This window comes from Folsomia candida, unplaced genomic scaffold, assembly GCF_002217175.1.
Source record: "Folsomia candida strain VU population unplaced genomic scaffold, ASM221717v1 Fcan01_Sc003, whole genome shotgun sequence".
NCBI classification, from domain to species: Eukaryota; Metazoa; Arthropoda; class Collembola; order Entomobryomorpha; family Isotomidae; genus Folsomia; species Folsomia candida.
In genome coordinates, this window is record NW_019091195.1 from 15,210,666 (window position 1) to 15,232,840 (window position 22,175).

General features: G+C 39.0%; 2 protein-coding genes across 4 annotated transcripts in view; one reads left to right on the top strand and one right to left on the bottom strand.

Annotated features, from left to right (window-relative positions):
* The window catches only part of LOC110847852 (protein Shroom), a 150,277-nt gene that overhangs the window by 60,531 nt on the left and 67,571 nt on the right, over positions 1–22,175 (bottom strand). The gene's annotated exons all lie outside the window — the stretch shown is intronic.
* LOC118434986 lies at positions 1,375–4,915 on the top strand. The gene is made up of 8 exons (XM_035849880.1): positions 1,375–1,744; positions 1,825–2,526; positions 2,606–2,763; positions 2,831–3,151; positions 3,230–3,342; positions 3,398–3,891; positions 3,961–4,432; positions 4,505–4,915. The coding sequence occupies exons 2-8, from the start codon at positions 2,361–2,363 to the stop codon at positions 4,875–4,877; spliced, it is 2,097 nt and encodes a 698-aa protein (XP_035705773.1). The 5' UTR covers positions 1,375–1,744; positions 1,825–2,360; the 3' UTR covers positions 4,878–4,915.

Genomic DNA, 22,175 nt, shown 5'->3' on the forward strand with positions numbered 1-22,175 from the left:
AAAATTGCAACCCATTGCAGGCAGGCAGATAATGCTAATCCACTCCGTCTGCCCAAGCAGAATCGTTGAGAGTAGGAATGGGTTCGGATCGGATCGGATTTTGGGGTCTTCGGTTCAATCCGACTCGGATTATGCCCATTATCGGATTGATCCGAGGCGGATTGACCGACCAATCCGGTCCGATTCGGATCAATCCGACGGATTTCGGATCGGATCGGATTACTAAACCGGTTATATCGATTAAAAATCCAATACTGGCAATAATTACATACATCTATAATACATATTATGTATGCCTACTCAAGAGATGATAATAATACTACCCAATATGCATTACATATACACAAGGTTCAATAATTAATTAGTAGTATATGGTTAATAAAAACCGACAAAGCAATCTAAATTTCACCCTACCAATTGAATAGGCAATAGTTAATAGTGGGGCAAATTAAATTGCATGATGGATAAACTTTTATATCTCACACAATGGCTAAGATAACAGCTTGAAAATTTTCAGGGAGGTAGCCCAGAAATATTGGGGTTGGATGCCGTTCCTGAATTTTAAAAATATCATCTAGGTCAAAAGTCACAATATTTTTGACCCAAAAGGTAACTTTTCAAGTTTCATGACGATGTGTTTCTTTGGAGGCTTTATTTTTACCGATAGCGCAGCGAAATGTGAACACTTTTGATATGTTGTACACTTCCGTGCGATTTTTTGAACAAAGTAGCGAATTTTTTAATAAAGCGAGTTTTGACAAATTGTTAAAATTCGCCTTACTAAAAAATTCACTACTTCAAATGTGTACATATGTACAAGATATCAATATGTTCACATCCAGTTGAGCTATATATTTGTCAAGAAATAAAGCCCCATATGAAAGCAAGTCACCGCGAGAGTTGAGAAGTGCGCTTCTTAGTCAAAAATAGTGACCCTTAAGCTTTTTGAAATTTGCAAAAATAGGGACGTGATCCAATCACAATATTTCTGGGATAGCAAATTTTCAAGCTATGATCGTGGCCATTGTTTGAGATAGAACAGCTTATCCATCCTACACTTTACTTTTCTACACTGTAATTAATAATTAATTACAGTTCACCGAATATTATTAGCTTGAAGAAATCTAAAAGCTTCGTGACAGATTATTTCGTAGTGTTTTCGAGCAACCAAATAACCTTTTAGAAAATTTATCAACGAATTGCGACTATTTACATTAACTGAATAAGAATTTTTGACTTTGCCCAATCAATTTTAGACGTATGCGTGGACAAATTATGTTAGAGGTAGGAGAGAGAGAGAAAGAGAGATTGTTTTTTGAAATCTGTCGTAATTTGTCAAATATGTGAGTGAAAAACTGTGGGATGAATAGAGGATGCAAGCTGGATTCCCCCAAATAATGCAATCCGAAATCCGATCCGAAATCCGATGGAAAGCCTCGGATTGATCCGATCGGATTTTTGAACCAATCCGATCCGACCGGATCGGCTTCGGATCGGAAAAAACCTTAATCCGATCCGACATAATCCGACGGATTAGGATCGGATCGGATTACCCATTCCTAGTTGAGAGCACTGATTTATACAACCAAATAAAATATTTTAAACGACTCCATGCGCTTCGTGCTAATGCCCAAGAACAAGGAGAGAAGTTTGCCAAATATGGGCGAAAGGAATTTAAATGGTCCAAGTTGCAGTAAAAAGAAATGCCTTCTGCTCAAATTGCAACATTTTATGGACAAGTTTGGTTAGTCTTAAATTTTAATTGATTTTCTTCACTCTTGAATGTATTAAAGAGAATGAATGATGATGAATATTTTTTACCAGGCTCAAAAAACCAAGACTTTTGTGTCCAGAAAGTGAAGTTGAAGGAACTTGTCAGGAGTAAGTATGCACGAGGAAGGAGAATCCATAACTTGGAAAATAGGACGTTCATATCCAGCCAGCCAGGTATCTACGTACGTACTTATCTACGTGCATATTATGTCCAGGCTGTGTTTGGAAGTGCAATTATTCCGGTAGAGTCAACATCTCGGAGAAGTGAGCCCACTTTAACCAAATATTTTCACTTTTCTAAATAAATGCCAGGTGTCATATATTACGAAACCGGGCATGGATGTATGTCCTCATTACGACATAAATGCTAAACGGGAGGGAAAACTACCAGCCTATGTACCATACGTATGCATATGCATATGTACCGTAATGATTAGGGTGGTGTGCTAAGGTAAACAAAAACGTCTCAGGACTTGGGGAAAGCTGCCAATTAAAGTCCATACATATGGAATTGTGTAACTCGATTGGAAAGTAAGCTGCAGGTCTTTAGTGTAATTTTAGGACCGCTTCTGACCGGTTGGGTAGAAATGAGAGGTCACCTCATCGTCCTCATGAAAGCTGAGATCATGATGATACCCACTTGGATTTTGTTTTACTGTCAACAATGCAACAGTGGCACGGACAACATAATTGACTCGAGAGTTCTCAACAGGGACGTGATTTCTACCCAATATTCCCAAGATTTTCACACCGGTTAGTACCCAGTCGCAATTTTTAATATTCTGAGAATAACTCGCTGTAATGTGATTCTCTACCACCACGTTCCATTCAGGTCTCCCATTATCGTGCAATAATTTCGCAATCATTCCCAACATTACGAGCGTCTTAAGAACAGCTCCAGACACGGGAAGAGGTCTTATCATTCCGCAAGATCGCTTCATTTTTATCAGCGTGGCGAACGACCAGCAATTCCACGATGCGATGATTTCTGTAATATTACTTCAGCTATCGACACTTAAGTACGTATTAAGAAGTATTGTATATGTTTTTATATCAGATAGACATTTATTCCCACCACGTGTCTAAATGGAAGCCGACCTACATTCTACAAATGTCACCCGAAGAGTTCCCACCTGACACCATTCCACAAAAGCTGGCCTCGTCCTCTCAAAGGTTAACATGGATTGATCTCGCTTCCCGAATTTTTCTACAATTTGGGGAGACTGAGATGTACGAGCTTTATTTTATAAAGGGTGCACTTTTCTTTAAAATGGTGACTGACACCTTCTCCCTCTCGCCCTATGGGTTGGCCTTTGGTGAAAGCGAGCTTTTCAGGAGGAAGAACTTTGAGGGGGTATTAATCAACGGGGTGACACAGGTGGGTCTCTCTCCATACGAAGTTCCATCCATGTAGCTTGTGAGATTTACAAACCATCTTGATATTAATTTCATGCAGGATGACAAGGAGCTCTTCCTCATCGCCACCTTTGAGAACGTCAGCATCCCCAAGTTCGAGAGTGGTTTGTCAGTCTCATACTTTGAACTGATGGCTTGGGGTCTCAACTTTTCGTAATATTCTTCAAATAATTTCTAGTATTTCTGGCTCACAAGATGATTTGTGCAGAGTCGGGGCTGTTCGAGGAACAGGCTGGATTCGCCGCGCCGAGGACGGTTCTTTACTTGGCATGGCGCAGCAACTCATCAGCGGCGAGGCAGACATACTCATCGCCCACTCCGAACTGCTTCCTTACCGTCTCCGAGGCCTCAAGTTTTTGCACCCCTACTACCGCGGAAGCGTCAGAGCGTTCTTTAAGCAGCCCGGATTGAGTAAAATCCGCAACATTTTCTTCAACCCTCTCCAACCATCCGTTTGGGGATGTCTATTTCTGCTCTGGCTCCTGCTCGTGGCCTGCTTAAGGGTCACTTCTACCCTCAAGAGCAAACTTCTGGGGAGACCAGGGGGTAAAAATGGGAGAAAGAGCTCAGACCTCGACTTGGTCGCCTCTTCCGTCCATGATAACAACGAAAATGGGGACTTTAACGCCACGAGACTTCAAATGGACAATCTGTTGGCGAGAGACGCCTTCCTCTGGGCAATCTCGACAGCTTGCGGGCATGGTATGGCAGAAAGCAGTAATATTACGAGTACTAATTCGTCTCAAGAGAAAAAGAAATCTTTTTTCCCAGGTTGGCACATTCTCCCACACTCGGGTTCCATGAAATTAATCATGCTCTCGGGCCTAACGACATACATCTTTTCCTACACCGCCTACTCCGCCGCCATCGTCACCTCGCTCTCCGTCTTTCTCGTGCCCATTAAAAACTGGGCTGATCTGAGCGGCTGGAGTGGGTACACGTTGTATGGCGACGTGCTCCTCCAGTACAGCGAACAGTTTGCTAACAAAAGTGGCTCAGATAGTAAAAAGTCGACCAACAAAGGGCTCATGAATGTGACGGACGCCCTACTTCGGTTCCAACGGAATGAACCCATCGCCCTTATCTCGGTTTATGATCAGTTCTACCAAATTGCGGGCAGAGCCAATTACTCGCATGATTTTCTGTGTCGTTCCGTCGCAAAGGTCACTGTGGACGGGCATGTGGTCAAGGGAGGCATGATCGTGAGGCAGGACTCCCCGTTCAACAAATACTTTAACTTCATGTAAGACACGCATATCCTAAGTGATTGCCAATCTTTGCCTTGTCTTGATGTAAAAAAAATGCTAAATTTCAGCACAATTATGATACAAGAACGGGGTCTGGATGCCCGACTTTCTCGCCACTATACGAACCAATGGAGTCCGGGATGCTTGGTGCAGGGGACTCAACGCGTGGACAAGCACATTTTAGAGATTAACGACGTTTTCACAGCTTTTGCCATCTTGTTGGCAGGCTTTCTCGCGAGTGGATGTCTAGTTCTGGTGGAGCGAGGGTCAGCATCAGGTAGCCGGGGTCGAAATTACAAGCCCTCTTTACATGCAAATTACAGAAAATCTACTTTACGACGAATGTGGGGCTGGGGAATTGTAATGTGGCGAAATCTGAGGAGAATGATGCGAATAAAGAGTGACCACCAGATTGTGACCCCACCAAAATCAAAGCTATAATGATGATTGCAATAAAATCACAAAATACACAAAATGTCTCCATTATCTAAAATCCGCCTGATTGATTGTAGCATCATTTTCGTTTCGTGATTGATTGGTTCAAATTTAAAAATGTAAAATTTCCGCTAACATGCAGAATCCATGTCGTCTGTTCCTTATAGCTTTGGACTACAGGATTGATGTGGTGCATGTAATGATGTGTCAGTGACTGACTGCGCAGACAGTTCTTGGGAAGATAATGAGGGGTAAATGGTTGAGATGCAGTAATGATGCGGTTTTCCATCAGGCAATAAAAAATAAGGAAACAGCTAAATTGTGGTAGTGACACTGGTCCTTCTCTTTCAATCGAGAATCGATTACATTTCCCGAAACCCGAAAAAAATGTCCACCAGAAACAATGTCCAAAACTAGTCCTACAAATAATTCGCAAATTTGTAAATTTCTGAAATTATTACCCATTTATTGAAACATGCATAAAAGTGCATTCTGATCCGTCCAAAACTAAATGTTTTTCTACAATTTTCCGTTGATTCTTTAATTATTTGATTCCGTTACACAGTCGTCCGTCACAACTCACCTCTTCCTAAATTCAATCCAATCCATCAAACTCAAAAGCCGCAAAAAGTGTGCAATCAAAAGTAGCAAACAACAAGTCTGACTGGGAACTAAGTGCAGTGATAACGAGGGAATTTTTGCCCACAATAAAATATTGCTTCTTTGCAAGGAAAAAGTAGTAATTCAATGCAGCCCACTGACTGACTAACTGCATGTCCATCACAATATCTTCCTTGCCCAATATTATCTACTATCCACTGCTACGTAACGTACATGGCAAATAACTCGGGCAAATTCGTGACAGTTTTTATCTTTGATACAGAGACAGCCACACTCCGAAAGGGTTGAGTGGACGAAGAAGGAGGATAACGTTACTTGTTCCATATGATACTCCTTCCTTATCCGTTGAAATTGGGCAGGTGGATGCAGGTGTACATGTAACCAAACCATGCACATGTGTACCATGGCATGTGCCTCAAGAGAATCAATTGCTAGTACAATTCCTAGAATCAAGACAAAACAATCCGACGGAGCAAAACTGCTGAAAAAATGTGCCCAATTCGCCAATTTCTTGCTAAAGTTCATACGGATTCTTTAAGTCCTCTACATACGTGCATACATTTTTATTTATTAAACAGTGTACGTACATATGTATACATTCCTTTCCATGTTGAATCAATCTCCTTTATTGAACACGATCTAGGAGCACATGATAAAATATCGAGTCTATTTTTTCTCATCGATGACTTTCCCCTTTTGCCTGATTAAAAAAATCGCGACTTATCGGGGTGACAGATTGGCCTCCCACATTATTACAGCCACCACCACCAGCAGCAGCAGCACTAAAAATAATAATAAAGCTACACACTCGAGTATCAAAGTAAATTAAAGCTAACTCAATAATGGGGCATGCATGGCTCAGTCATGTAGCATGCAAAATTATTTATTGTCATTGTGTCTCCTTCCTGCATTCGGACACTCCTCTCATCATCGTCTCAGTGAGTCAGGCCCTGCATGTCGTGTCCGTCCGTCAGCCAGGTAAGAATGCAGCCATCTACATATAGCTCACTCAATAATAAGACGTCGCTTGTTGGTGGTGAGTTAAGCAACTTAACAAATTTCCCTTTCCAAGGTTTTTTCTTGTTCGCCACTTCTTTTTGCTTGTTCTTTCGCATGGTGTAAACAATACTTTTGGCACACTGACTCACTGCTACGAGCTACAGGAGCTATGCACTCATGTCCTAGCTGGCAACACAATAAGGACTGAAATTGCATTCAGATTGCGACACAAAACAAAGTGACGAAACACTCCGGCTTTTTTGTTCGATAAGAAGAAACTAATTGAAACTTGAAATTGAGAAAGAAAATGAACAACAAGCATCATCATGTTCAACAAGTTGATGACTGAGTGACTTAAATGGAGTAAAAATTTAAAAAGTTTTGCTACTTTACTTTTCTAGAACAAAAATGGATTTCTATGAATTTGGTCGATTTTCACCTTCTTGCATAAATTCTAAGGTCACATTTGCTGACATTTGCTCGCTCTCACTCACTATTTTCTCATCAACTATTTCCGCCAATACTGCATTTGGGCGAAAAATGCATCGAATGCATTCCTTGTACACTAAAGGACAAATTCAGTTCATGCTTACCCAGTAGAGTAATTATGTTAATGTTTGGCTTTGCGCCGACTATAAAAATATATGTATCCACTAATCGAAACAAATTTGCAAGTCCAGCTCGTTAGACAATAGTTCATATTAATTCACCCAAAATGTATTTTGATCTTTTGCTGATCTCTTTTTCACATTTTTTGTGTTTTCATACGGCAGCTTCCCTGGTTCTTATTTTCTAATGATTTTATAGACTAAGCGAGATGATTTGAATAGATGCCAGGATGATGAATTTAAGGGGGAACGTCACTCTCCATTTACGAGAGAAACTTAGGGTTTTTATGAAAATTTGAGATTTCTTTTATTCACAGCAACGTTCGTGGTCGTGCCCCCGGGTAAGAGTGTGAGAACTTAATAAATTTTGAGAGATGTGTGTGTTGAGTAGAAAAACTTTTGAAAATTAGGTGCTGTTTGTGTCGTGCCTTGTCGTGACGGACGTAATTATTGCCAACATTACCACCACCCGCAATTAAATACTCGCTTACAACACACGTATCTCGAGATTTTGGGCTCTTTGCTCATTTCAATTTTCACGTAACGAGTTTTCATATTCGTGGAAGAAAAGGACAAAAAGTAACGAGCGAGGAACAAACGAGGCCTGTGCCAAAGTGGGGACGTGAACCAAGAGGTCTCCTCACTCACAATACAGTTAATAATCAAATAATCATAGTGAGAAAAGCAGTGGTGCTAATCGTCTCGTCTGATCACACCAAGGGGAATAATAATAATCATGAATGAGAATAATCACAGGGGGTAATGGGACAATTATTAACACAACCAAACACCTATAACTTGTTCCTTTCACGAAAATGGGTAAATTCTTGACAAATTTCTACTTTATTCAGACAAATAACTTCTCTCACTCCTCTCGCAGCTAAAAACCAACCATTCTTTTATCGACTAATTAACATCCAACCAAACTCGTAATTATGTCATTGCCACTGTTGTTGCAAGACTTGAACCCTCCCTTCATAAATCAGAGACCATTTAAGACTCTCATCTTTTGGCCCGCAATAAAAATAATAATAATAAAACCAAATCACATTACTGACCAAGAGCAAAGCAAACAAAACATGGCATAATTTGTGTGCCTTGCCTATAGCTCAGGCATTCGCTACATTCGTACGTACGTATATGGCGAGGGTATTATTATCATCATCTGTCCTCCTGTGCATTGTGCAGTACAAATTGGAAATTATTGTGTCACAAGATGTAATACAAGCCATGTTGAATAGTCATGAGAGTTGATACACATACAAACAACAAGCCCCATGTGCAAGCATGGCCACTATAATACAACCAGCCAACTCTGTAATAATGGCAGTAATAATAATAATAAAAATACTCCCTACTTGCTCTGTTGCCGTTGTTGTGTTCTAGCTGATAGAGCTGCAGTAGCTCCCAACAATAATTCATCGCGAATTTAAATGTCGTCATCTGCGAAGACACTCAATTAAGCAGTTTGCCTCCTCTGACTGACTGAGGAATGAGCCAGGTGAATTAAACCGCGTTGGATTTGATGCCAAGCAGAATGTAAAAATACATGCTCCTGAAGATTGCTTATTGCATTGCCACTGCTGCCATAAAGTAATGATGACTCCTCATCTGAATACTTGTGTGCCTACAACTGACAAAGGAATGAACCACAATTAAATGTTATGTATACACACCTTAAGAGTTACTACATTTGCAAGTATTTGTCTATTGAACTCTTGCGCAATGTTGGGCAACATTTTACAATTTCGATTTATTTATTTGGTTTGACAATTTGTTGGAATGGAATTCGAAATGATTGTCAATTGTCAACTTATTGGCAAACAGACGTCAAAAAGAGTGCTCTTCTCGAGAAGAAGTTTCTACTGCTACTTGGAGAGTTTTATAATTGAAAAAAGTGAGTTGCTTCTTGCTTGCTTGTTGATTGCTTGGTTGGAGCAATTATAAAAAAATATTTGCACTTCTTCCATTTTTTGTGTGCAGAGTAGAAGAAGAAGAAATGTCATGACAAGCAGCAGTGGTTGATAGTGCATGCATACACAGGTAAAGATGGATGGATAAGAAGATGCGACGTTGGGCCAACACACCCCATCCACCAAGTTGCATGCAATGTTGTTTGAAACAACTCGAGCTGTAATTAAACATGGCTCAAGAAGGAATTATTAATAATAACAAGGATGGAATAATTATTGATAAAACAGCGTCGAGCAAGAAAGTGTCTCCGTGTTTGAATGAGCGTGGTCGATGGTGGTTTGTGGGAGGGTGCGAATTCAAAAGTGAGTTTGAATAGACGTTTTTTACCTATGAATAAACGCTGTGATGATGCTGTCCAATGATAAGGAATGTTGTTACGCAATGAAAAATTAGCTAATTAAGAACTAATTAACTAATTGATTGAATACGACAACTGGTATACGGATGGTGGAGGTGTGTGTATTGGAAACTTTGTAATATTTGGACTTGTCTCTTTTGAATAAATAATATTACCGTACAAGATAACGGTTGAGTTCGTAATTTCTTGTTTTTTTTCGTCTACGGGATTTATAATGTGTAAATATGCAGATATTTTTTAATACAAATATTTAGACCATATTTATTTATTAGTGACGTTTTTGTTTGTACTAGTTGAGAAGCATTTTCGTTATTCCAGTCAACTTCAGAGTTTTAGTTGTGTAAAATGTGAAGTAAAAGTTTGAGCCAAGCACAAATTTCATACTTCCCTTAACTAACAGCCAGTACGATGCATAACGTAAGGTACGTAACGTTGTTAATGTTTTGATTATCACATTTTCATCCGAGAAGCAGTTATGTCAGGACTAATTAAAAACTTGGAAGAAGAGAAATCTTGTCATCTGCATTCAATCAGTTCGATTGTTTGAGCAAACTTCAATAAGACTTAACTTTTGCATATGCATGCGAAACAACAAAGCGCAACAGTGTTTAGTGTCGTCGTTGATGGGTTGTGGTACAAAGTTTTCGCAAATTTTCGGCTTTGCTTGACCACGAAGAAACCAATGAGAAAAAGTAAGATTTGATTTTTAAATAAGACCACAATAACGCATTCCACCAGCCCAAAGACACACCATCACACAAGATAATCATTCATCACCACACCACATTTGTTGCCCTTTGTACAATAAATCATGAATGGCGGAGTAACAACAACAACCTCCACCATGTCCCATTCACTGTATACCACACTAAAACAAAGGAAACTCATAATGCGACGACCGGTGAGTCTGTTGCCAATGGCGTAAAACTGTACTTTGGATAACTTACTGCATAAATTCGCCAAGATGTTTACTGCCGCGTAGACCCTGTTGTAATAAGACGTGTGTAGTTGTGCACCACGTATCATAAGCGTCCACTCACTCGTAACTACTTGCAAGAAATATAAAATCTGCCCACCCCAGTTTCTTACAATAAAGTACAAAAATCCATAAAATTCGTGTAATTTTTTGTGGCGGATTGATTGTTTCTGATTAATTTTATGAGCCTGAGATATGACGAGATTGATTTGTTTGTCAGTTGTACAGCTTTTGGCCATTATCTCACTATCCAGCGGTGCAGGAATGGGGTCGTTCGTTACCAATTTTATTTTATTCCATCCTCGTCGTTTCTTGATGGAAAAAAGAAACGGGTTTGCGATTTAGTTAGTAACGGCGCGGATTAGGATGTCTCGCCAGCATCAGGCTTGGCAATGGTTCGTGCTGGTGAAAATCTCAGTTTGACGTTACCAGCAAAAAAAAGTTGAAGGCATGGTGCATAAAATAAATCCAGATATGCAATGACCGGTCCAGGTCCAGTAAGATTAAAAAAATGATTCCACAACGGATAAACGATGCAATGAATGTATAAATCCTTCATAAATTATCCGCATGATCACAAAATACATAAAAAATTGAACCCATATAAATGTCCTGCGTTTCGGTTTGAGAAAAGCTTTCAAGTTTTTTACAGTATCGAAAACTGCTATCCAACAGACAACGAGACCCTTTACAACCAAGAAAAAGCTGCATTTTTGAATATGAAGAGGGCAGATATTTTTGATGTAAACAAACTTTTCAAATTTTAAGCATACCTACGAAACCAACCCATTTCATTTCATATCGAATAAGCAAATGGGAGAAGGAGTTGGTGGAAACCGGATCCAGAGGTCTGACTTACGACACCACTGCATGACTACATGGTCACTCTGTCTGTACTACACAACCTGAGCGCAATAACTCTCTCCCAGCAGCTGGTATTACCTCGAGTAATTTGCATCTCAAATGAAATCAACCCCTTCATCAATTTGCAAATTGTTCGTTAACTGCTTCACTTTTTATACTGAAATGAAAACTGCAAATGCTCGTTTGCAAAATGTTAACCATGGGAAGAAATATCGCGGATCGGAAAGTGACGAGTGGAAATGTTGCTCTTGTTGGGCAAACAAATCAACAGTGATGACGAAGGGTTTGGATTGGAATACTTGGCAATTATGAGCAGTCCGTTGCACTCTCAGCCAGCAGAGTAATTCTGGGTCCAGTAGTACACGACCATTATGAAGTAGGTGCATAAGTTGTCAAGTTTGCGGGGTTGATCGCCTCGTTGCGAATATGTAATATATTCAAGAAGAAAATCCGTCACAGTATTCGACTTTCGAGAGAAACAGTTGGTTCGCAGTCATCCTGTTGCATGCCTCACTTATCCAAATGACATTTGGCGCGTAGCAATCCCTCTTGCATGCATCGATCAAAATACATTCGATATCGAAATCAAAGGCAGTCAAGTTAAACGGACGACGACGACGACGAGCCAGTTACGTTATTGTTATTATTATTATTATTATTTTACTCATGAGTGGTTCTAACATGAATGCAAACCTCATTGCCTACCTAATTTGACATATGGTATAATATAATATATTTAATATGTGGCTGGTGGGTACAGCTAGCATTTTATGCATTATGCATCACAATCAGGATTATTATACAACCATGCGGATACATTGTTGTAAGTCATCCTCACAAACGAAATTATAATACACGCCATTTTACGCAATGGCATTACCTGCCAGACCCATGCACCACACACACATACAGCTCATCAGTATGCATGCATAAACAAATCAATCACTTATTACTGAACTTATCAATAAATAATCAATGATGACAATGATCACTCATATGATTCCTTTAACCTAAACCAACTCCAACTAACGGCAGAAAAGTAATCGCAGTACGTCACTCAACCAATAACGAATGAATAACTAACTAACTGTTGCTTGCCAGCTTGCGTGGGTAGTTGGATTGAAGGGGCAAAAAATTAGGAGATGGAGTACATGGATTTTCCACATTTCAAGACTTAAGTGCACTTCTGGTTGAACATTGATTATATTATTGATATTAAGACGAGTAATTACAAGGAGTGGGGCTGGTCCATTAGAATAATGTCACACAAACATCACATCATCCCTCAAAATAAAAACGTGTATACACTTGCACAAGGTTATGTAACCACGAACGAAACGAAGCAAGATTTTTTTTTTACAAAAGTGAGCAATGAAATGGCTGAAATTAGAAAAACCATGTTGAGCTCATTCACTTATCTCTGGTATTTATCACCCCTGCTCGGCCAATTCAGTCAGCTTGAGGCAATACATAATGTGCAATACTGACGATGTTGCCACAAGAATTTCTCTGTGTACTCAACCAGTTTAAAGAAGAAGAAGAAGAAGAAGGCGAAGAAAACAGGAAAATCAATAAAGTTTTCGCATTCGAAGGCGATGACGAGACGGATACGAAATGGGGTAGAAGAGGATGCGATATCTCAATTTTGGAATGTTGTCTGGCCACCTAATAATCCATAATGTAATGGATGCAGAGATGTGTGTAATGAAATAAATAAAGAAATCCAAATTAGTCTCAACTCATCCATCAACAAAACCAATTAGCAAATTAGCATCCATTACTATTTGCATTTTAATTTGACAAGATTTTATTTTTTTCCACGAGCTAAAAATGGGGCAAGAGAACCACTCGCAACAAATGAACTAATTTGATCCATCCCATTCATCTCATCATCCATCCATCCAACCAACTAATAATACGTACGTAATAATAATGTAATCAGGATTTCATAAATATTTAAATGAAAAATTAGCGTAGAGTTAAAAAAGAGCATGATTTTTAATTTTTTAATTTTAAATCCTTGAAACAACAAGGTAAGCAATTTTTTCGACGAGATGCAGTTTTCTTTCTTTTTAAAACAATCAAGAGTTCAACATTTTTACACGGAATACATTAAGCTCACCACTTTTTGATGCCAATCAATCCCTTTGTAAAAATAAAACCCATGACAGACGCGCACATTCTTCGCCACATCACATCATCATCCTCTCCCATTTTAACCGAAATTATAATAATTATGAGTTTTCTTGTTGCAAAAGCTATCGGAACTTTTGACATTTCATCACACCGAACAAAAATATATGCTAACGACGTATCCTCTTTTCCTATTAAGTTTAAACGAGGTGAGTGAGAGGGTATTATGCACATACGTACATCTCATGGGCATAATAGTGGATATGGCGATGGTGGTGTTGCTAGCCAGTTAACAATCCAATCCACCAACTAACTAACCAACCGGACCGTTATTCCTCCATCTCCATCCCAACTGACCGACTGACTGACCGCATCTCTAAGAAAATCTTGATGGGATATGCAGCATATTTATTGTGCAACCAAAACCAACCATCAGCATCATCATCATCTTCATGTTAAACTCACTGGCATTGTGTGTCTGTTACAAGCCAAGTGCAGGTTTTGCAATGTGATACAAACAACCCAGCTATGTACATATGTATCCCTGTGCAGTGCATTTCTATGTGGAAACACTTTTGCTGCTTCATTTCTTAAAATTATCGACGATATTTGCCAAATTAGCTGCATATTTATTTATTCACTTTAATAAATTGTCCTCTCTGCCATCTGCGTGTCCATCAGTGTTGCAAGATCTTAACAACACCCGGTTACTTGACTTATTACCATTTGCATATATCTACCACCAATCGGAATCTGCAATAATAATAACAAGTCGAGTTGCACCTCCACACACAAACTGAATCAACAAGTAAAGCAAAAAAAAGTAATCATAATTGATAAAAATTGGCACACTCGACAAGAAAGAGAGGAAAATATGCGAAAGCCCACACAGATTCATTTTGGGTGAAGATTATTGTGTCTAAATTCAGACAAAGCACACACAACATACGTGTTTTATGCAGCACGGCACGATTTCCTATTCCGCACTATTATTGGTGCACGTTATCCATTATATAGCAATAAATTCGTTAATGGATTCAAGTCGTAAAAATAAAATCGTTAGAGGCAAAAATGCTCATGAATCTTGTATTTTTTGCGTAAAATGCATTCCAAAGCGCACTCTTGTTCTGGCAAATGGTAGAAATATTCATGAACAAAATATCAAATGTTATGATATTTGGCAACTTTATACTCGGACGTCTTGGCTTCAACCAGACTTACGTACGTTATGCACACATAGGAAAATGTGGAGTCGTGTTACCCTCACTAATTAAAAGTGAGTCATTCGATACCGCTACAATTACCACACAAACGGAGAGAGAAACACACATCGTAAACGAGATGATCATCTCGTTTCATGCTTGCTTTGCTTTGCTTTACGTACAGGTTTCCGCCGTTTTGTTCTGCATACTGTAACGACTTTCGTGTGTGCACAACAAATTCATCTGAAAGAAGACTAAGCTCGATGTGCGGGTGAAATACTTTTGGCTTTTAATCTTGATCAGACATTATTATGCAGCCCGGTTATTACTCAGATTTTTGCTCTACATGAAAGATATGGAGGTCAAGCTGCAAAATACGCAGCCAAGCGTCTTGAACTTGCAGTGCTCACACCTCTGCTCGATCGAATGTGTAGTACTTACGACGATGTATGACGTGATGTGAGAGGAATCCACATTCGCAACAAATCAACTTGATCATTATTGCCATCACTTTACAACGATGATAAGACAATAACCTTCCTAATGGAATAATTACTCTTGTTGCGTGAGAAAATTGGACAACCATGCAATTAGGTGGAGTTACTCGGAATGATGCAATTATTACATGTGGAAACATTCTCATTGTTGTTCTGGAATGGAGTACAGACAGAAAGGAATGCATTTCCGCAGGAAAATTGCAAATTAGAATTTTACACGGTACACAATGTTACTACGTTTAGCAGCCGTTTAATCTTAATTCTGTTCAGGACTGGGAATTATCAAGGGTGCCCATAACATCCAGACGATGTATAGAGGTTATCTGAGCAAGTTATCAATCCCAATAATTTATAATTTCCCAGGAACCAATGTCACTCAATCTTTTTCAACGTGTATTTGTCTATAATAATAATTGATACAATAATAACTACTTTAAATAGGCTAGATTTTTACACACTGCTGCAAAACCTTGCCATTTTATAAAAATATTCTCACTGACTCCTGAACTTGAATGAAATTCAATATCTTAATGGAAAAAAATCCAATAACTAAATAAACAATCAGTCCTTTCAACAATGGCAGAATAATAATGGAGGATTGTTGTAATTGTGTATAAAATTGGCAATTGCCATCGCATCAGGGCCAGGAGGGAAGTAGGAGATGCAGAATTTCGACATTATTTGTTTACTATAGGTTTAAGATTAAAGTTTAAGAGAGACATGATAAATAATTAGTGACGGCATGGTTGAGTTTATTCCATTATCGAACTCTGCATTGCCACACTGCCGATTGTGTCGTATTTACAAGTGCAGAGAGATCAATGGGTTTGAATTTCATAAACATTTAACCTAAAATTGTCCTAATCCTAAGCTCTGCCTCTTTTCGGCTTGTCTCTCTCGCTCGTCTATTCAATCTGACCAGTGATGATACCAAGCTTAAACATTGTACATTATTTGTACATGCGTATTTAAATACGTACACAGATACATACTTTTGCGTTTAGTGATCAAGGGCTCAGATAAAATATTGTCCATTATATTCTCAAATCTGCTACTACTTAAATACGTCTGCCACTTGATGAAGGTCAAGGCCGGCCTAATTCCCATCCAATACGCTAAAAGTGTTTTCAAGAGTATGAACAAATACTAATCCCAATAACTTGGCTGGCCTCATTTATCACGTCCAACTCTCAGAATGCAAATAAATAACGAAATGAAAAATGGGGAGGACAACAAAGACAAAAAGAAAAAGGATTTGCTCCGCTCTCAAAATTTCGACTAAAATTGTGCAGATGGTGTCTAATAATAAATAAATAATAAGTTACCCCCGCTTAACGAACAGAGCTAAGTACATAACTGCTAACTCACTTTTGTTATTTTCTCCAATTTAGCCTAATATTTGAACATTCTTCTTCTCTCTCCACTTTAGAAATACGCTGCAGTCTGTCAATCTAGCCACAAAGAATATGCATATTTTTAAATCTGTTTCTTCTTCTCTCGAATTATGCAGTCAGCATCACAAGAATAATCTATCAGGCCAAATTGCAAATCAATATCGCAAAACGATAATAATTCAATCCAATGTGTCAATTTATTAGTGCAACAGCTATCATCTCATCATCATCGTCTTATTTCGTTGTAGGATTGGATGGATGGAGAGTTGATAATAATAACAAAACAACTGTACTCTTTTCTCCTCCGTGCAAACCATAATGGAGGAATCTCAACTTTTAATCTCCACTCGTCTAATAAGTGAATGATGCGAATTGTGGAGTGACTGAGTAGGTAAGGCTCGTACGTGTAAAATAATATCGCATCAAGTGTATTACAACAGCAAATAAATTCATCCTTGATAAGCTTTTTGAGCTCATCGCTGACTGAGAGAAGAAGAAGGCTTTTTTTGAGTTGAGACCATTCAGTCACTTCACCTGATTTGATACGACGATATTCATGATCATGATCAGCAACACCACCACTTTTCAGTATTCGCAGCATTATTACTCTTCTTCCGTGGAAGTGAGTGAACGACTGCCAAAGTAGGTTTCAAGACCAAACCAGGAGGGGAGATTCTGAGGCAGATGTGTCCATCCAGAAAAATTTGCTTAAGTAAATACCCTCCTCACCATCATCTATCTATCTGCGTACGTACGTGCGTCTAATGGCTTAATTAAAAATGCGGTGTGGCGTGGCAAAATATGATTTTTCTTATATTTTACGATACGACGACGACGAGACCATACCACGCATCACTCCTCCTCCTCCCACTCACATAAGCAACGCGGAGTGTTAGGCAGTGAGGAGGATGATCATCATCATCATCATCTTCGTGTCGTAAAAGTGCCCTAATTTTCACACCAGCGTCGTGATTTCTTTCTATACCACAAATAATCGCGACTCTGTGTCAACATTTCAAACTTTTATCGTCATCACTCCTCTGATTAGAGGAGGAGGAGGAGGAGGATGTGGTGTGATAAGATCACAAGTTGACGGCAATTGGAGCAGATTCTGTTTATCGATGGAGATTGATACATGTCGCTCTGACCACAAGTCAGACAAAATTTTGCGCATTATTGCTTTCAAACTTTTACGACAAAGGAAAATTTCTCCCTTTTATTCGAATAAGATGGTGTGCAAAATTTCTAAGCATACGCATTGTTTCTGTCATGACGAGAAGGATAATAATAATATGGGTCGTTCGGAAATGATTCTTCTTGGTTTTTTTCTTCTTCTTGTGTGTGTTGGAAATTTTGGAAAGCAGGTTGAATTAAATAAGGAATGATAATAAAAGTGCTGAGTGCGTGCACCCAAGCCTAAAGTAAACGTAGAGTCATGTGGGGTACTGCTATCACTGGGATGCACATACCGAAGGTGAACTGAACTGAACTATGTACCTAAACTAATTTAGCAATATCATCGTTGAACTTGGCTTAAATTTCACGCTAATTTCGATTGTGATCTTGTAAAAAAGAAGCCACGCCAAGAAGCCAGCGAGTGCGTGTACCAATCCTCCCGATTTCTATCTACATCATAGCTTTTATTTAAAATATCGAATGTCATGACCCACCGTGTCATCTTGTGTGTGTGCCTATACATAGCTTATAATCTGTCTGTCTGTGTGTACATTCATTGATCATCATCATTCTCTCATGTGAAATTTTAAATTGAATTTGCACAGCGATTCAATCGCTCTAGTATTAAACTTAATTAGTTTGAATTTGAAACTTTCTGCGCCTACTTCATCATCAACGTTCCGGTCTGGATGATGCTTGGGTGGTTTGTAATGGTTCTTAAACTTTCTCAAGACTTCCGCCGCCGCCACATTGTCAAATATTAAATGTAATGAACACAAGATTGATTAATTGTTCGACATGATAACCTAACTGTGTAGGTACTTGGTGATCTTCTGTCTGAACTTGGCCTTATGTGTACACACATGCATGCAGACTGTGTACATAGTGAAGACTACCTACGAGTACTACAAATAGAGCTCGTTTGCCTAACCAAATGTGCACTACTTTTGTCGAATGACAATTGCCAATTTGCCAATATTTTGCAGGTGAACGAGTGAGGAAGGGCAGGCAGGTAGGATATAGGCAGTAGAAAAAATCTGTCAGGTGGGGATGATGAGATATGATTTTTGCATTCGATTTTTTAGAGTCAGAGCACAGCATGGCGTGACAAATGGAAAAAGTGGCTTACACCCTTCATAAATAACCCTCTGAAATAAGTTACGTACGTACGAGTAGTTTATTCGCATGTGTGGGGTGATGGCAGTGCTTCATGATTGTCAAACTCATTCAGCACACAAAAGTAGAAACAAAAACCTACAGTGCAGCTTTGCTTAGCCCGAGCCAGGGTGGGTACAACTAGAATTTGTGTACCAATCTTTACGCCAAAATTCAGCTTAATTGAGTGATTTTGCAAAATCAGTATGGGTCACCCCACCGGGTACCTCTGGGTCAAAATTTTCAAAATTGTACATCATAAACTCCCATTATAAGCTGCTATCGACTTCCATACCAAATTTCAGCTTAATTGGACGATTTTGAAAAATCAGTTTGAGTGACCCCATAGGGTCCCTCCAGATAAAAATTTTCGCAAATTCACTTCATATCTTTTCATTAGAAGCCATTAGTTACATATTTACCAAATTTCAGCTTTCTACAACAATTTTGAAAATTTGATGCATAATAACCCCAACACCCATATGGCCCCCACCGGCCAACCACTTGACCGATTCGGCTCATCTTCGAACTTGATTTGTCTTTTGGGTAGATATAGATGTGGTAAAAATTTCAAGTCAATCGGTTGAGTTTGAAGAGAGTTATCGCGAAGACAGACAGACATAACGGGTACATAAGCCCTGGCTCGGGCTAAAAAGTCTACCTTGGACTGTAACAGATCCATTCACATGACACTACATTACTCATTCAGAAGGAAAAGAAAGGTATTTGGAAATGATAAGTTTGCTTTATCAGTAAACCACCTCACACATACACACCCTTTTTTCAGCCCTTTCATAAAGGGTTCCTTTCGTTCGTATTACTCATTTGCCAAAAATTGCAATTGGCAAAATCGAATCGCAAAAAGAACGATATGACATGACCATCATCTTATTGCACATCTTATGACTTTGTACATAGTTATGCACAGTAAGTACTCACTTCTAGGTAGTAAATGGAGTCAACTTACATATGATTAGTGTCCAAGAAGAACGACTGCAACCCACTCAATTAGTCACTACATACTGTGATTTTGGACATTAACATGATTTTAGTGGGCACTTGCTTGGCACATTCTGAAGTGTTTACTTGTCATTATTATTACAGCATAATAATAAGTTAGTGGAAAGACCAAGTGACTAATACGACACACACGGAAATGACCAGTAAGCAAAAGTGTAGCAAATATTGAAAGCATAACCAAGGACCTACCTAAACTGGCCGTATTAGCAACATTATGATGTTTGCTCTTCTAAATGGTTCATCCAACATCCAGCCAGGCAGGAGGAGTCGTGGTTCACAAAAACTAATTGAATTTCACTAATGACGATTGTTTGTTTCTCTTCTGGTGTATTATCAGTCCTTATTGTTGCTAAATGGGTTTCAGAAGCAACCTTATAGCTCAATCTTCCAATAATTGCTCTCCTGTTGCTCTGAAGAAGGGTTTTGTCTCAAAAGCCAAACTATGTGCAAGTAAGCAGCATAATTATATCGACTTAACTCTCAGCCCAATTGGTCCTGTTCTTCGTTCATCTGATCTCATTACGAGACAATGAATTCCTTGTGAACTTAAAACAATCAATCAATCACAAACGCTAGATAGAATACAGAAGAGAGTCCTTGAGCCGTGGTGGTGGTGGATGTCAGTTTTAGTCTGCTCGTCTACTGCCTCCTCCAAATATTTTATTCTACTTTACTTATTATTATTATTACTACCACCACTTATCAAAAGTCCAATCCAAGCTTTTCAATGTCAGTAGTAGCAGTGCACTGCTCGCTCGTTACAACAGTTAGAACAGCAGGTCGTTGATTGACCCTGCTCGTCACAAGTCGTAAAAATTGGTCTCAATACTTGGTGTGGCTAACAAGTAGGAATAATTTTATCCGATTTCTACAATTAAAAAGTGGACACCAGGAGACCCAAAGTACGTACGCACACACATGCAGTTGCTTAGAATTACCAACCACGGCACAATTTTTGTAAATGGCAAGTTATGTACTACTTCTCTAAGTAGCTGCACAGTTCCGAGGACCAAATTGAAGCTTGTGTATCAATGTCACAATGCACCTCGAAAATGATAATTTTTATTTAACACGGGGAAAATTTGGGAGCATGTTTTTCATTATTAGCGTCTTCCCTAATAATTTTCCCTACGAGAAGATTGCAGCTGCGTTATTTAGTTACTTATGCACTTGTGTACGTATGTAGGTATCAGCAATTATGTAGAAAGATGAGCCATGGCCGTGATTAAGTTTGATATTTTAATTAAGCCGTCCGTAATTAAGTCACACAATTACAATTACGGGATTCTCTTGTTCTCCCAACAAAGTGTATTGTTACGCTTGGACTGAGAGGATATTGTAATTTTATCACTCCTGACACAAATTCCACTCATTTGTAGCCAAGTTTTGTTTGTCTTGGTGGCTGCAATTATTAATTTGTCAGGTCCACACCGCTGACGACGAAGACGTGATGAGATGAGCAGCACAATTTTATAAACTGCTATCAAAATAAATTGTTTCAGTCGAATGGAAAAACAAATCTACACAATTGTTCACCCGTCCAGTTTCGCCAGATGTTGCGAAATCATTCATCTGCCGAATAATAAGTCTGTTTCGACGATTACTATATATTGTGGCTTTTTGGGGGTTCAACTGTCTCAAGTGCAAACACAGGAGGACGTATGTACGTAGCACGGGACGCACAAAGCCAGTTAGTATAACTTAACTGATACATCCATGTAAATGATAACTGGAGGAATCGATCTCCCTATTTTTCTAGGTTCAATATCAACACGGAGCTGATGAGATTACAAACAAATCCAGGAATGAAAGTTAATAAAGTTATGATGAATTATCGCTCTCCATCACTGCATGATAAATTCCATACGTGTATCAACACGGAACACAGAAACTACACCAATTTTCCAATATCCGTGCATCACCGATAAACAAGATAATACTAGATACGCAGATATGTTATACTAACGCTTTGTTTACTTAGCGGTTTTTTGATAAAAACTATAAATCCTCTCTTTTTTCTGTGGACTTTGGGACAAGTGTTCTCTAAATGTTTTGTGGTGCACGAAAAACTTTGAAACTGAGCGACTCCTCCAACGGACAGAGTGGCGTGACGCTGTGGCGTTAAAGGCAAAAGTACTACTGAGCTGAGGTGAGGAGAGACAGCGAGATGCAGTTTGTTAGCCAGTGCCTCATCGTCCAAGGTTTGTGCTTCAACGACGATTCATGTATCATCTTATGCAGCTTTAGGTTAGTTTCGTTAGTGTGGGATGAAGCTGTACGCATTTAGATAGCAGCAGAGCTTATTTAATAGCTCAGTACAAAAGTTG

What these genes read in the sequence shown, in the direction of transcription:
- LOC118434986 (XM_035849880.1), top strand. Translation starts at nt 2,361, where the DNA reads ATGAGAGGTCACCTCATCGTCCTCATGAAAGCTGAGATCATGATGATA. An exon ending in TTCCCAAGATTTTCACACCG is followed by an intron (nt 2,527 to 2,605) that starts GTTAGTACCCAG and finishes CGTTCCATTCAG; the next exon opens with GTCTCCCATTATCGTGCAAT. An exon ending in TAATCAACGGGGTGACACAG is followed by an intron (nt 3,152 to 3,229) that starts GTGGGTCTCTCT and finishes AATTTCATGCAG; the next exon opens with GATGACAAGGAGCTCTTCCT.